This window comes from Aphelocoma coerulescens, unplaced genomic scaffold (assembly GCF_041296385.1).
Source record: "Aphelocoma coerulescens isolate FSJ_1873_10779 unplaced genomic scaffold, UR_Acoe_1.0 HiC_scaffold_100, whole genome shotgun sequence".
NCBI lineage: Eukaryota > Metazoa > Chordata > Aves > Passeriformes > Corvidae > Aphelocoma > Aphelocoma coerulescens.
The window spans coordinates 136,715-152,360 of NW_027183463.1; the positions used below are offsets into that span (position 1 = coordinate 136,715).

The window sequence follows — 15,646 nt, forward strand, 5'->3', positions numbered from 1 at the left end:
CCCCAGACCCCCGGCAGAGCCCTCCAGCCCGGCCTGGCCATCCCACCAGCCCCGCATCGGGGGCTCCCACCCCTGCAGCAGCCTGGTGCGGGCAGCGAGAGCTCAGGACACGCCTTTGTTCTCCTGCAATCGGACTTTATTAACAGAGACTGCAGCGAACAATCCTAACAACGGAGACACTCAGAAATATTGATAACAACGAACACAAAACTATTCCTAACGGGAAACAAACACAAAAGTATTTAGAACAACAAACAAACGCAAAAATATTTATAACAACAAACAAACACAAAATATTTCGAACAACGAACAAAAAAATATTTGCAACAACGAACAAACACAAAAATATTTGCAACGAACAAACGCAAAACCGCTCTGAACAAAAACTACCACCCCAAAGCCATCGCAGCAAACCCGAGCGAGCAGGCGAGGCGCATCCGCAGCCAAGGGAAGCCTTCCTCCGTTCCCAGCTCCAGCGCTGCCCCGACGCGGCTGAGAGACCCCCGGGCGCTCACAGGTCCCGCCCGCGGCTGAAGAGCGCCCGCCGGCCGCGCTCGCGGAGCCGCCTCTGCCCGCGGAACTTGCGCAGCTCCTCCTTGAACGCGGAGTGCAGCATGGGCCGATAGTCCCGGGGCTCGCAGTGGCTCTGCAAGCCACGGACGGCTCCGTCAGCCCCCGCAGCACAGCAGCCGCCGGCCCTGCAGATCCCCGCCCGTGGCGGCGAGGATGCTCAGAGCCACAGCTGCCCCTCGCCACCGCCGTGTGCCCCCGCCACTTCTTCCCTCTCGGCGCCGACCGCCTGCCACCGAGGGGACACGGGGACGGCACTCACCGGGAACTGGAGGAAGAACTCCCGGTAGCCGCCCTTCAGCACGTACAGCTCGGGGTAGTGCAGCTGGGGGTACTCGTGGCAGCGGCGATCCCTCTCCCGCAGGAACTTGCACCTGTGCCACGGACAAAACGCGCGGCATCACCCCCGTGCCGGGATCCGCGGCTGGCAGAGCCCAGCGGGCCCCCCGGGCCATCACTCACATTTTGGGCCCCCGCTCAACAGAGAACTCGCAGTGGAAGATGACGATCACCCTCCTGCTGGAGTCCAGGGGCACGATGGGCTGCTCCAGCAGCGATTCCTCCACGTCCCGCTGCAGCGGCAGGTTGACAGCGCCCTGGCGAGGCAGAGAAGGCGCCTTTTCCCCCTCCGTGTCCCATTGCATTTTGTGCAGCGACTCAAGGACGCTGCCCCCAAGCCTCCCCCAGCAGCACCGTCACCCGCGGTCCTGGGACACCGTCACCCTCCTCCTTGCAGCTGCGAACCAGCCCTTCAGGGGGTGGCTCGGCACTGCCCAGGGGCTGCTCCACCCCACCGGGCGGCTCAGTGCCCTCCGGGGGGGCTGCTCGAGCCCTCGCCGTGGGCTCAGCACCTCCGAGGGTGCTTCGGACCCCGCCCTTCCTCCCGGCCCCAGGGCCACGAGGGGCTTCTGACCTTGACGTGGCCCCCCTCGTACTCGTAGGGATAGCGGCAGTCCACGACGAGGCTGCTCTCGATGCTGCTGCTGAAGTGCCCCGCCAGCACCGCCGCCAGCTGCGGGGGGAGCGCGTCACCAAAGGGGGGGACAGCCGGGGGACAGGGCGAGAGCAGGCAGGCAGCCCCTCGGGGGGGCCGGGGAGGGGCTGCAGCCCCCTTACCGTCTCAGGGGAGATGTACTTCAGGCCCGGCTCCTTGCCCTCCACCGTCGGCAGGAGGTGAGGCTGCAACAGACAGGCTCTGGGCTCAGCCCCATTCCAAGGACACCTCCCAGGCCTGCAACCTGTCGCCCCAGCCCACAAGCCCCCGAGCGGCCAGCTGTGCCCCCGCGGGAGGGCAAGGGCCACATAGACGGGGCTGTGCCACACGGCTGGAGCAGAGGAGCGGCCATGGGGCTCTTCATGCACCGCAGCGATGCTGCAGGCTGGCAAGTCACGGCCCCAAGGCCCCGTGGCCCCAGGCATGGGCCACCAGCTCGCTTTGGGCTCTCACAGCGCTGCGGGGCTCCAGCCATGCTCCCCGTTCCGAATGATGGGGGCACCCCCTCACCTGCCCCATCCTCGTGGCCCTACCTTGGAGAAATCCCCGATGAGCTCCTGGTCATCGTTGGCCAGCAGGTTCTCGAGCTCCTCACGCCGGGCGGAGCGGGAAGGCTCCAGCCACGCTCCCTGCCGAGGCACCAGCCAGAGACACCCCCAAATGTCAGCAGCGGCTCTGCCAGAGCCGGGCCGGGGCCCAGGCCCGCCAGGGACACGCTGGCTCTCAGCCCACACCTTCCCCAGCACCCACCGGCTCCAGCGACGCCTCCTGGCCAGGGCTGCCGGCCACCCTCCTCTGCCGCTTGGCCTCCACAGGGCTGTCGCTGTCCGAGGGCTGTCCCCGCTTCAGGACGGGCCTGGCGACACTGCCCGGCTCCGAGGGCGAGCGGGACAGCTGCCGGCACTGGCTGCGCTTCCCCGGCCGCTGTGGGGAGAGCCCGCGCTGCTGCCTGGCGCTCTGGCAAGCCCCAGCACCAGCAGGGCAGCGGCCGAGGCTCCCGCTCCCCGTGACCAAGACAAGCCCACAGTCTCTGGGCTGCTGCTGCTCACCAAGCAGCGGCCCCAGACGCCCCAGTGGAGACCCCAAGAGGGGATTGTGGGGCTCTGTCCACTTCCCAAAGGCTCCCACGTACCAGCTTTGCCTCCTCCTTGCTCATCACCGGCGTGCTCACCACGTTCTCCTTCTCCTGGGGCACGGTGGCATCGCTCTGCCAGGGCAGCAGCTGGGGAGACTTGGGGCACAGGCAGAGGAGATCGTGAAATGGGCACAAGTCCTGCCAGCTGCTTCCCAGCCGCAGGCAGGCACGGATCCCATAGGCGAGCTCCATCCACCACCTGCCGGTGCCTTCCAGCTTTGGAGACGCACGGGCTGTCCCCGTGACCCCCCGGCCCGGCCATCTCCCACCTCCGCAGCTCTCCAGGCCACGCGGGCAGCTCGGAGCGGCAGCTCCCACGCGTGCAGCCCCGGCATCACCCATCGCTGCTGCCCTCCCGAGCCCTCCAGCCTCTCTCACCAGCAGCTCTGATGCGGCCCAGGGGCTCTCGGCAAGGGGCTCCCTCCTGGCGGCCCCATGGCTCCGCTGGCCCGGCCTCGGCAGCTTCTTGGCCACAAAGCCCTCCTGCAGCGGGGGGGACACGGCGTCAGCACCCCTCTGTCCCCTCCCTGCCCCCCAGCTCTCGCTGCCCCCCTCACCTCATCCTCGGGCTCCCTGCGGCGCCGCCGCGCTCTGTCCCTGCGCTCCTGCAGCTGCGAGATGTCCTTCAGGACGCGGCTGCCGTCCCGCTGCCACGCCTGTGGGACAGCCAGCGGTGAGAGGTGCGCACCAGCCCTGCCCCCTCTCCTGCCTCCATCCTCCTCGTCCCGGCTCGCCCAGGGACTCGGCAGGATCCTGCCTCGCTCTGCTCAGCCCTGCGCAGCCTCCAGCACTCACCGGCAACGCGTGCATCCTCTGCCGAAGGAGCTTCCTGCTGCAAGAGCCGGCAGAGGAAAGGGTCAAATGACAGCAGGTGGCCTGGGCCGCTGAGTCCCACCCCTCTGCCATTGCCACCTCTGTCCCCCACGTGCTCAGGGCGGGGTGAGACGCCCCCCCCCCCCCCACCCGGGGCTGTCACAGCTCCCCAAAGGGACCTGGGGCAAAACCACCTCCAGGCACTGAGGAAACACCAACGGCCTGAGCGGGACCCCAGCAGGGGGAACGGGGACAGCCTGGCTTTTGGCTGTGGGACAGGGACAGCCTGGGCACGGGGACAGCCCGGCATTCATGTCCTGCGGCAGGGACAGAGCCCCTGCACTTACTCTTTGAGCGCTCTCCCGAACGCCGGCATCGTTCTCTGGGAGCTGTGGGGAGAGCAGAGATGGGGTCAGTGGCGGTGGCATCCACGTCGCCGCCCAAGCAGGCCAGCTTGCCACCGCCCAGGCACAGCCTGGGGCTCACAGCTGGCTGCACAGCCGCCAGCGAGGCTGAGAGCGGGCCCTGCTGCGCGGGGGAGGGACAGGGGGTGTCCCCGGGAGGACACGGGCATGGGGCCGCTCACTCTTCCTGCGCGGCCGCGGGCTTCTGCTGCGTGGGGAAGTCCGGCTCCAGTCCTGCGGGAACAAGGCACTGGGCTAGTAGCCCCGCTGCGGGGATCGGCCTCCTGCCCCCAGCCCGGGGCCCCGGGCACTTCGGGGCCGGGCACGGAGTCCCCCAGCAGGCGGGTGCCAACGGCCCTGCGAGCACCGCTGCCCATGGAATGTCGCGTGTCCCCCGGAGCAGGCTGTCACCGCAGCGCTTCCCGGCTGCGCCCCGGCCAGCGCAGCTCTAGGCTCCCGCCCATCCCTCCCCACCAGCTGCCCCGCCTCGAGCCCCTCGCCAGCCCCTCGGCCAAGCCCTCCCGCCACAGCCCTGTCCCCTTAGGCTAACACCCTCTGCAGGAGCCCAGGCCCGGGCAGCGCCCGGGGACGGAGCAGCCGCATCCCTCACCTGCATCCGGGGGCTGGCAAGAGAGCGAGTGGCGGCCACAGTCCGAGGCCAGCGGCTGCGGGGACGGCGTGTGCCACAGCCGCGGCAGGGGCAGCCCCCCGTGGCCCCGCTTCGGGGTGTCCCGGTGCCTGCGGGCGGTCAGGACGGGGCAGTGTCAGCGGCCCGCTTGGGCCTCGCCCCTTGTGGCCCTGCCGGGCCGGGGGCAGGAGCTGCAGCAGGGGATCCCCAAAGCGTGCCAGCCCCCTTTGGCACGGCCCCGCCGCCGAGCCCCGCGCGGAGCAGCCGTGTCCCGTCGGGGCAGTCCCGCGTGCGGCGGGCGGCCAAAGCCCCTCCCAGCCGCTGGCCCTCGGCCACCCCCTCACCTGGCGGGGCCCGCCGGGTCACCCTTGTCCAGCGGCGTGAGCGGGGCCGTGCCCGGCGAGGGCAGCGGGGAGATGGCCGCCAGCCCGGGCAGCCCGCGGCCGCCGCACAGTGACATGGCCCGGGCAGGGAGCGAGCGAGCGAGCGACGATCGAGCTGCGGCAAGAGAGCGGCGCCAGGGGACAGGGGACAGGTGGCAAGAGATGGTAAGGAGTGGGAGGGGAAGAGAGCTAAGAGGTGAGAGGTGCTAAGAAGGGCCCAGAGGCGATAAGATGCGCTAAGTGGCGAAGAGAGGGGACGAGAGGTGCCAGGTGAGCCCCGGGCCGCTCCTGCTGCCAGGAACAGCACGAACAACAACAGCGGCGCCCGCAGCCAATGGCAAAGCGCAGCCGGCACGAGGCGACGGCGGCAGCCAATGAGAGGTGGCGCTGGGCGCGAGGGGACGGCGGCGGCCAATGAGAGCTGCGGAGGGCGCGTGGGGGCGGAGCCTGAGCCGAAGGGGCGGTTGATGGTCGAAAGGGGCGTGGCCAACGAGGAAAGGGGCGTGGCTAACGAGGAAAGGGGCGCGGCTAACGAGGAAAGGGGCGTGGCCAACGAGGAAAGGGGCGTGGCCAGCCCGGTCCCCGCGCCTGGCCTGGCCGGACCTTGGCACTGCAGGGGACACTCGGTCACCCCTGATGGCCCTCGAGTGTCACCTGCAGGGTAATAAAGTTATGACCTAACAGCACCCTGAGAACCAGGCCATGGCACTGAGTGCCACGTCCACTGTCGAGAAAGCAGGGTTGAAATCCTGCAGGTTGGGTTTTTATGGGTGGAGTTTCTGGTTTCTAATGGCACTTGTGAACAGCCTGCTTTGTTCACCTGCTGAAAACTTTTCTTTCTGTACCGGACTTCAAAGAAACCAAATCAGCTGGTTGTCACTTTTACTTAAGGGCACTTGATTTCTTTGCTCTTCAAACGTGCCCTCGACATGGAGTCCCTGGTGTTGATGTCCTCGGTGGTTCCAACCTGCCTCACTTTCCTCATGGATGTGCCAAAGCAGATGGAACTTTAGCGGAGCTAAAGACTGGGGGCAAAAAGAATCATAACCTAGAACTAATCCCAAAGGTGTTCGACTGGGCCTCCCTTTTCTCCCACCTGGAGATCAAAGCCGGCCAGGGAGTCCAAACCCACTTTGTGGGTGTTGGGAAGGCGCCCCGTTCCTTTGTGGAGGGCCAAGAGCTCTGACAGGAGCCTGCAGAAAGCACCACTTCCTCCTGCTCACGGTGAATTTCCGTGTATTTTTCTAGATACCTGTACTTCTATAGAAATCAGGAATTCTGAGAAAGCTGGGTGTCACGCCCGTGACCTTTGATGCTATTCAAGCACTGCCGACTGCTGCCCTGAAACATTTGAAGAGCTGCAAGGGGATTATTTGACAAAGAATAAAATTGCGGGTGATTTTAGGAAAGGTCTTTGTTTTTGCCATTTTGTGCTGATGCCTTTTCCACTCTTAAAATCAAGAGTCATACATGGTTAGAAGGGGAAAAGGGATTTTACCTTGGTGTTCGTTTTTAAGGATTCTTAGGTGTACACGTCCAGGTCATATGCATCGAGATGCACCCCGCCGAGACTCTCTGTGTCCCCCTCTCCCCCAACATTGGGTATAACATTATAGGTTTTACTAATTAGCATAACTATCAAAGATTCCCCAGTGAGAGGCTCAAGTGAGCCCCCCTCCCCAAGGAACCTTCCCCTGTTTGGTTCTATCTTGCTTTACAGAATGTGTTCTGGAGAGGACCTTGGGCTCTGGGGCACACTGATCCCTAGCTACGAAGCTTCTAAAATGTTTAGTCTCTTAGCTTGACAAGCAAGTCCAAGACTGTGGGGAAAAAGCACTAGGAATAGAGAAGTTGTAAAAGGGTATAACGGGTATAAAAGAAAAGGCAAAAATCTTCATGGCATCAGTGCAGTCCTCTGTTTTGCTCTTGTGACTTCTCATTGGCGTTGCTGTTTTCTGCTTGAGCTACTCAGCTGTGTGGCCTTCCTGGCACCCCAAAGTCCTCTGATTACTCACCGCCCCCCAAGGTCTTCTTCAGTAGAGGACACGCCTCTTTGCCCGTGTGTGTGCCAGTGCTCCTTGTCAGACTTTCAAACCAGGATTGTCCGTGAGGCAGGAGCTGATCCAGGAGCCCATTGGCAGTTTGGGATGGAGCAGGATGTGGATATGGGGCCAAGGAGGTGCAGGCGGGAGCCAGGGCAATTTTGGCCAGAGATGGATTCTCTGGTGGGGCACAAAGCAAAGCAAAGGCCAGGCCCAACACCCATAACCAGGCCCCTGTCACCTGGCTGGGGAAGGGAGGGCATGGAGAAGCCCCCCTGGGGCATCCAGGAGTGACTTCAGCTCATCAGGAACACAGGGAAGTGGAGGGGAGGATGGGTGCCCCGAGGGTGACTGAAGCACTTGGCACTGGGAGGCCACTTGCCCGAGAGAGAATGGGGGACCCTGGTGTTAAGGACACCCACCCCTTCAAGGTGCCACATCCCTCGGCCTCCCAGCGAGCCCTGTCCCCCAAAAAGGAATTGTGCCAGCCCTGGGGGTGCTGCAAAGGCCAGAAGAGCCCTCTACAAAGAGACATAACACGGCTTTGGGGCTCCCAGGCAGGGCGGTGAGGTGTTAAAGCCCCGGGGCTCCTGATGAGCCCAGCCCCACTCAAGAGGGCTGTCATTACCGCGGGGGTCCCGTGGAGAGGGGGTGTAATCACTACAGGAGGATCTCAGAATTTGGGGGGTTGATGGTCCTGAGTGTCCTGATGAGCCCTGACCCCCAAAACGGGGCTGCCACAGTTCTGCGAGTCCTACTGAGCCCGGGCTCCCCTCAGCAACGGCTGTGCCAGCCCTGGGGGTGCTGCAAAGTTCAGGAGTCCCCCTAAGAAAAGACAGGATCCTGGCTGTGGGGGTCCCAGGGAGAGGGGTGCCATGTCACCACCCCAAGTGTCCCACGGGTCCTGCCTGCAAGCCCAGCATGCTCAGGAAAGAGGGTCCCGTGGAGGTCCGGGGCCATGCTGCTGCCAGCCCAGCACGCAGGAACAGCAGCCACGGGGCCAACGCTTGCCCACGTGTCCCTGGGGAAGTCACCACGCCCCACAAGGAAGCCAGCACCTCAGCCCTGTCCCCTGCCAGCAGCTGCCCCTGTCCCCAGACCCCCGGCAGAGCCCTCCAGCCCGGCCTGGCCATCCCACCAGCCCCGCATCGGGGGCTCCCACCCCTGCAGCAGCCTGGTGCGGGCAGCGAGAGCTCAGGACACGCCTTTGTTCTCCTGCAATCGGACTTTATTAACAGAGACTGCAGCGAACAATCCTAACAACGGAGACACTCAGAAATATTGATAACAACGAACACAAAACTATTCCTAACGGGAAACAAACACAAAAGTATTTAGAACAACAAACAAACGCAAAAATATTTATAACAACAAACAAACACAAAATATTTCGAACAACGAACAAAAAAATATTTGCAACAACGAACAAACACAAAAATATTTGCAACGAACAAACGCAAAACCGCTCTGAACAAAAACTACCACCCCAAAGCCATCGCAGCAAACCCGAGCGAGCAGGCGAGGCGCATCCGCAGCCAAGGGAAGCCTTCCTCCGTTCCCAGCTCCAGCGCTGCCCCGACGCGGCTGAGAGACCCCCGGGCGCTCACAGGTCCCGCCCGCGGCTGAAGAGCGCCCGCCGGCCGCGCTCGCGGAGCCGCCTCTGCCCGCGGAACTTGCGCAGCTCCTCCTTGAACGCGGAGTGCAGCATGGGCCGATAGTCCCGGGGCTCGCAGTGGCTCTGCAAGCCACGGACGGCTCCGTCAGCCCCCGCAGCACAGCAGCCGCCGGCCCTGCAGATCCCCGCCCGTGGCGGCGAGGATGCTCAGAGCCACAGCTGCCCCTCGCCACCGCCGTGTGCCCCCGCCACTTCTTCCCTCTCGGCGCCGACCGCCTGCCACCGAGGGGACACGGGGACGGCACTCACCGGGAACTGGAGGAAGAACTCCCGGTAGCCGCCCTTCAGCACGTACAGCTCGGGGTAGTGCAGCTGGGGGTACTCGTGGCAGCGGCGATCCCTCTCCCGCAGGAACTTGCACCTGTGCCACGGACAAAACGCGCGGCATCACCCCCGTGCCGGGATCCGCGGCTGGCAGAGCCCAGCGGGCCCCCCGGGCCATCACTCACATTTTGGGCCCCCGCTCAACAGAGAACTCGCAGTGGAAGATGACGATCACCCTCCTGCTGGAGTCCAGGGGCACGATGGGCTGCTCCAGCAGCGATTCCTCCACGTCCCGCTGCAGCGGCAGGTTGACAGCGCCCTGGCGAGGCAGAGAAGGCGCCTTTTCCCCCTCCGTGTCCCATTGCATTTTGTGCAGCGACTCAAGGACGCTGCCCCCAAGCCTCCCCCAGCAGCACCGTCACCCGCGGTCCTGGGACACCGTCACCCTCCTCCTTGCAGCTGCGAACCAGCCCTTCAGGGGGTGGCTCGGCACTGCCCAGGGGCTGCTCCACCCCACCGGGCGGCTCAGTGCCCTCCGGGGGGGCTGCTCGAGCCCTCGCCGTGGGCTCAGCACCTCCGAGGGTGCTTCGGACCCCGCCCTTCCTCCCGGCCCCAGGGCCACGAGGGGCTTCTGACCTTGACGTGGCCCCCCTCGTACTCGTAGGGATAGCGGCAGTCCACGACGAGGCTGCTCTCGATGCTGCTGCTGAAGTGCCCCGCCAGCACCGCCGCCAGCTGCGGGGGGAGCGCGTCACCAAAGGGGGGGACAGCCGGGGGACAGGGCGAGAGCAGGCAGGCAGCCCCTCGGGGGGGCCGGGGAGGGGCTGCAGCCCCCTTACCGTCTCAGGGGAGATGTACTTCAGGCCCGGCTCCTTGCCCTCCACCGTCGGCAGGAGGTGAGGCTGCAACAGACAGGCTCTGGGCTCAGCCCCATTCCAAGGACACCTCCCAGGCCTGCAACCTGTCGCCCCAGCCCACAAGCCCCCGAGCGGCCAGCTGTGCCCCCGCGGGAGGGCAAGGGCCACATAGACGGGGCTGTGCCACACGGCTGGAGCAGAGGAGCGGCCATGGGGCTCTTCATGCACCGCAGCGATGCTGCAGGCTGGCAAGTCACGGCCCCAAGGCCCCGTGGCCCCAGGCATGGGCCACCAGCTCGCTTTGGGCTCTCACAGCGCTGCGGGGCTCCAGCCATGCTCCCCGTTCCGAATGATGGGGGCACCCCCTCACCTGCCCCATCCTCGTGGCCCTACCTTGGAGAAATCCCCGATGAGCTCCTGGTCATCGTTGGCCAGCAGGTTCTCGAGCTCCTCACGCCGGGCGGAGCGGGAAGGCTCCAGCCACGCTCCCTGCCGAGGCACCAGCCAGAGACACCCCCAAATGTCAGCAGCGGCTCTGCCAGAGCCGGGCCGGGGCCCAGGCCCGCCAGGGACACGCTGGCTCTCAGCCCACACCTTCCCCAGCACCCACCGGCTCCAGCGACGCCTCCTGGCCAGGGCTGCCGGCCACCCTCCTCTGCCGCTTGGCCTCCACAGGGCTGTCGCTGTCCGAGGGCTGTCCCCGCTTCAGGACGGGCCTGGCGACACTGCCCGGCTCCGAGGGCGAGCGGGACAGCTGCCGGCACTGGCTGCGCTTCCCCGGCCGCTGTGGGGAGAGCCCGCGCTGCTGCCTGGCGCTCTGGCAAGCCCCAGCACCAGCAGGGCAGCGGCCGAGGCTCCCGCTCCCCGTGACCAAGACAAGCCCACAGTCTCTGGGCTGCTGCTGCTCACCAAGCAGCGGCCCCAGACGCCCCAGTGGAGACCCCAAGAGGGGATTGTGGGGCTCTGTCCACTTCCCAAAGGCTCCCACGTACCAGCTTTGCCTCCTCCTTGCTCATCACCGGCGTGCTCACCACGTTCTCCTTCTCCTGGGGCACGGTGGCATCGCTCTGCCAGGGCAGCAGCTGGGGAGACTTGGGGCACAGGCAGAGGAGATCGTGAAATGGGCACAAGTCCTGCCAGCTGCTTCCCAGCCGCAGGCAGGCACGGATCCCATAGGCGAGCTCCATCCACCACCTGCCGGTGCCTTCCAGCTTTGGAGACGCACGGGCTGTCCCCGTGACCCCCCGGCCCGGCCATCTCCCACCTCCGCAGCTCTCCAGGCCACGCGGGCAGCTCGGAGCGGCAGCTCCCACGCGTGCAGCCCCGGCATCACCCATCGCTGCTGCCCTCCCGAGCCCTCCAGCCTCTCTCACCAGCAGCTCTGATGCGGCCCAGGGGCTCTCGGCAAGGGGCTCCCTCCTGGCGGCCCCATGGCTCCGCTGGCCCGGCCTCGGCAGCTTCTTGGCCACAAAGCCCTCCTGCAGCGGGGGGGACACGGCGTCAGCACCCCTCTGTCCCCTCCCTGCCCCCCAGCTCTCGCTGCCCCCCTCACCTCATCCTCGGGCTCCCTGCGGCGCCGCCGCGCTCTGTCCCTGCGCTCCTGCAGCTGCGAGATGTCCTTCAGGACGCGGCTGCCGTCCCGCTGCCACGCCTGTGGGACAGCCAGCGGTGAGAGGTGCGCACCAGCCCTGCCCCCTCTCCTGCCTCCATCCTCCTCGTCCCGGCTCGCCCAGGGACTCGGCAGGATCCTGCCTCGCTCTGCTCAGCCCTGCGCAGCCTCCAGCACTCACCGGCAACGCGTGCATCCTCTGCCGAAGGAGCTTCCTGCTGCAAGAGCCGGCAGAGGAAAGGGTCAAATGACAGCAGGTGGCCTGGGCCGCTGAGTCCCACCCCTCTGCCATTGCCACCTCTGTCCCCCACGTGCTCAGGGCGGGGTGAGACGCCCCCCCCCCCCCACCCGGGGCTGTCACAGCTCCCCAAAGGGACCTGGGGCAAAACCACCTCCAGGCACTGAGGAAACACCAACGGCCTGAGCGGGACCCCAGCAGGGGGAACGGGGACAGCCTGGCTTTTGGCTGTGGGACAGGGACAGCCTGGGCACGGGGACAGCCCGGCATTCATGTCCTGCGGCAGGGACAGAGCCCCTGCACTTACTCTTTGAGCGCTCTCCCGAACGCCGGCATCGTTCTCTGGGAGCTGTGGGGAGAGCAGAGATGGGGTCAGTGGCGGTGGCATCCACGTCGCCGCCCAAGCAGGCCAGCTTGCCACCGCCCAGGCACAGCCTGGGGCTCACAGCTGGCTGCACAGCCGCCAGCGAGGCTGAGAGCGGGCCCTGCTGCGCGGGGGAGGGACAGGGGGTGTCCCCGGGAGGACACGGGCATGGGGCCGCTCACTCTTCCTGCGCGGCCGCGGGCTTCTGCTGCGTGGGGAAGTCCGGCTCCAGTCCTGCGGGAACAAGGCACTGGGCTAGTAGCCCCGCTGCGGGGATCGGCCTCCTGCCCCCAGCCCGGGGCCCCGGGCACTTCGGGGCCGGGCACGGAGTCCCCCAGCAGGCGGGTGCCAACGGCCCTGCGAGCACCGCTGCCCATGGAATGTCGCGTGTCCCCCGGAGCAGGCTGTCACCGCAGCGCTTCCCGGCTGCGCCCCGGCCAGCGCAGCTCTAGGCTCCCGCCCATCCCTCCCCACCAGCTGCCCCGCCTCGAGCCCCTCGCCAGCCCCTCGGCCAAGCCCTCCCGCCACAGCCCTGTCCCCTTAGGCTAACACCCTCTGCAGGAGCCCAGGCCCGGGCAGCGCCCGGGGACGGAGCAGCCGCATCCCTCACCTGCATCCGGGGGCTGGCAAGAGAGCGAGTGGCGGCCACAGTCCGAGGCCAGCGGCTGCGGGGACGGCGTGTGCCACAGCCGCGGCAGGGGCAGCCCCCCGTGGCCCCGCTTCGGGGTGTCCCGGTGCCTGCGGGCGGTCAGGACGGGGCAGTGTCAGCGGCCCGCTTGGGCCTCGCCCCTTGTGGCCCTGCCGGGCCGGGGGCAGGAGCTGCAGCAGGGGATCCCCAAAGCGTGCCAGCCCCCTTTGGCACGGCCCCGCCGCCGAGCCCCGCGCGGAGCAGCCGTGTCCCGTCGGGGCAGTCCCGCGTGCGGCGGGCGGCCAAAGCCCCTCCCAGCCGCTGGCCCTCGGCCACCCCCTCACCTGGCGGGGCCCGCCGGGTCACCCTTGTCCAGCGGCGTGAGCGGGGCCGTGCCCGGCGAGGGCAGCGGGGAGATGGCCGCCAGCCCGGGCAGCCCGCGGCCGCCGCACAGTGACATGGCCCGGGCAGGGAGCGAGCGAGCGAGCGACGATCGAGCTGCGGCAAGAGAGCGGCGCCAGGGGACAGGGGACAGGTGGCAAGAGATGGTAAGGAGTGGGAGGGGAAGAGAGCTAAGAGGTGAGAGGTGCTAAGAAGGGCCCAGAGGCGATAAGATGCGCTAAGTGGCGAAGAGAGGGGACGAGAGGTGCCAGGTGAGCCCCGGGCCGCTCCTGCTGCCAGGAACAGCACGAACAACAACAGCGGCGCCCGCAGCCAATGGCAAAGCGCAGCCGGCACGAGGCGACGGCGGCAGCCAATGAGAGGTGGCGCTGGGCGCGAGGGGACGGCGGCGGCCAATGAGAGCTGCGGAGGGCGCGTGGGGGCGGAGCCTGAGCCGAAGGGGCGGTTGATGGTCGAAAGGGGCGTGGCCAACGAGGAAAGGGGCGTGGCTAACGAGGAAAGGGGCGCGGCTAACGAGGAAAGGGGCGTGGCCAACGAGGAAAGGGGCGTGGCCAGCCCGGTCCCCGCGCCTGGCCTGGCCGGACCTTGGCACTGCAGGGGACACTCGGTCACCCCTGATGGCCCTCGAGTGTCACCTGCAGGGTAATAAAGTTATGACCTAACAGCACCCTGAGAACCAGGCCATGGCACTGAGTGCCACGTCCACTGTCGAGAAAGCAGGGTTGAAATCCTGCAGGTTGGGTTTTTATGGGTGGAGTTTCTGGTTTCTAATGGCACTTGTGAACAGCCTGCTTTGTTCACCTGCTGAAAACTTTTCTTTCTGTACCGGACTTCAAAGAAACCAAATCAGCTGGTTGTCACTTTTACTTAAGGGCACTTGATTTCTTTGCTCTTCAAACGTGCCCTCGACATGGAGTCCCTGGTGTTGATGTCCTCGGTGGTTCCAACCTGCCTCACTTTCCTCATGGATGTGCCAAAGCAGATGGAACTTTAGCGGAGCTAAAGACTGGGGGCAAAAAGAATCATAACCTAGAACTAATCCCAAAGGTGTTCGACTGGGCCTCCCTTTTCTCCCACCTGGAGATCAAAGCCGGCCAGGGAGTCCAAACCCACTTTGTGGGTGTTGGGAAGGCGCCCCGTTCCTTTGTGGAGGGCCAAGAGCTCTGACAGGAGCCTGCAGAAAGCACCACTTCCTCCTGCTCACGGTGAATTTCCGTGTATTTTTCTAGATACCTGTACTTCTATAGAAATCAGGAATTCTGAGAAAGCTGGGTGTCACGCCCGTGACCTTTGATGCTATTCAAGCACTGCCGACTGCTGCCCTGAAACATTTGAAGAGCTGCAAGGGGATTATTTGACAAAGAATAAAATTGCGGGTGATTTTAGGAAAGGTCTTTGTTTTTGCCATTTTGTGCTGATGCCTTTTCCACTCTTAAAATCAAGAGTCATACATGGTTAGAAGGGGAAAAGGGATTTTACCTTGGTGTTCGTTTTTAAGGATTCTTAGGTGTACACGTCCAGGTCATATGCATCGAGATGCACCCCGCCGAGACTCTCTGTGTCCCCCTCTCCCCCAACATTGGGTATAACATTATAGGTTTTACTAATTAGCATAACTATCAAAGATTCCCCAGTGAGAGGCTCAAGTGAGCCCCCCTCCCCAAGGAACCTTCCCCTGTTTGGTTCTATCTTGCTTTACAGAATGTGTTCTGGAGAGGACCTTGGGCTCTGGGGCACACTGATCCCTAGCTACGAAGCTTCTAAAATGTTTAGTCTCTTAGCTTGACAAGCAAGTCCAAGACTGTGGGGAAAAAGCACTAGGAATAGAGAAGTTGTAAAAGGGTATAACGGGTATAAAAGAAAAGGCAAAAATCTTCATGGCATCAGTGCAGTCCTCTGTTTTGCTCTTGTGACTTCTCATTGGCGTTGCTGTTTTCTGCTTGAGCTACTCAGCTGTGTGGCCTTCCTGGCACCCCAAAGTCCTCTGATTACTCACCGCCCCCCAAGGTCTTCTTCAGTAGAGGACACGCCTCTTTGCCCGTGTGTGTGCCAGTGCTCCTTGTCAGACTTTCAAACCAGGATTGTCCGTGAGGCAGGAGCTGATCCAGGAGCCCATTGGCAGTTTGGGATGGAGCAGGATGTGGATATGGGGCCAAGGAGGTGCAGGCGGGAGCCAGGGCAATTTTGGCCAGAGATGGATTCTCTGGTGGGGCACAAAGCAAAGCAAAGGCCAGGCCCAACACCCATAACCAGGCCCCTGTCACCTGGCTGGGGAAGGGAGGGCATGGAGAAGCCCCCCTGGGGCATCCAGGAGTGACTTCAGCTCATCAGGAACACAGGGAAGTGGAGGGGAGGATGGGTGCCCCGAGGGTGACTGAAGCACTTGGCACTGGGAGGCCACTTGCCCGAGAGAGAATGGGGGACCCTGGTGTTAAGGACACCCACCCCTTCAAGGTGCCACATCCCTCGGCCTCCCAGCGAGCCCTGTCCCCCAAAAAGGAATTGTGCCAGCCCTGGGGGTGCTGCAAAGGCCAGAAGAGCCCTCTACAAAGAGACATAACACGGCTTTGGGGCTCCCAGGCAGGGCGGTGAGGTGTTAAAGCCCCGGGGCTCCTGATGAGCCCAGCCCCACTCAAGAGG

At 64.7% G+C, this 15,646-nt stretch overlaps 2 protein-coding genes across 2 annotated transcripts; both read right to left on the reverse strand.

Annotated features, from left to right (window-relative positions):
• Window positions 1-511: 511 nt before the first annotated feature.
• Window positions 512-5,004, reverse strand: LOC138100528 (M-phase inducer phosphatase 2-like). The gene is made up of 14 exons (XM_068998403.1): window positions 4,889-5,004; window positions 4,527-4,654; window positions 4,099-4,150; window positions 3,860-3,901; window positions 3,495-3,531; window positions 3,257-3,355; window positions 2,697-3,182; window positions 2,315-2,488; window positions 2,098-2,193; window positions 1,687-1,749; window positions 1,484-1,582; window positions 1,033-1,166; window positions 833-944; window positions 512-646 (listed from the first exon to the last, which is right to left on the reverse strand). Exons 1-14 carry the CDS (start codon window positions 5,002-5,004, stop codon window positions 512-514), a joined length of 1,773 nt encoding a protein of 590 aa, XP_068854504.1.
• Window positions 5,005-8,572: 3,568 nt separating this feature from the next.
• On the reverse strand, window positions 8,573-13,064 carry LOC138100527 (M-phase inducer phosphatase 2-like). The gene is made up of 14 exons (XM_068998402.1): window positions 12,949-13,064; window positions 12,587-12,714; window positions 12,159-12,210; window positions 11,920-11,961; window positions 11,556-11,592; window positions 11,318-11,416; window positions 10,758-11,243; window positions 10,376-10,549; window positions 10,159-10,254; window positions 9,748-9,810; window positions 9,545-9,643; window positions 9,094-9,227; window positions 8,894-9,005; window positions 8,573-8,707 (listed from the first exon to the last, which is right to left on the reverse strand). Exons 1-14 carry the CDS (start codon window positions 13,062-13,064, stop codon window positions 8,573-8,575), a joined length of 1,773 nt encoding a protein of 590 aa, XP_068854503.1.
• Window positions 13,065-15,646: the final 2,582 nt, after the last annotated feature.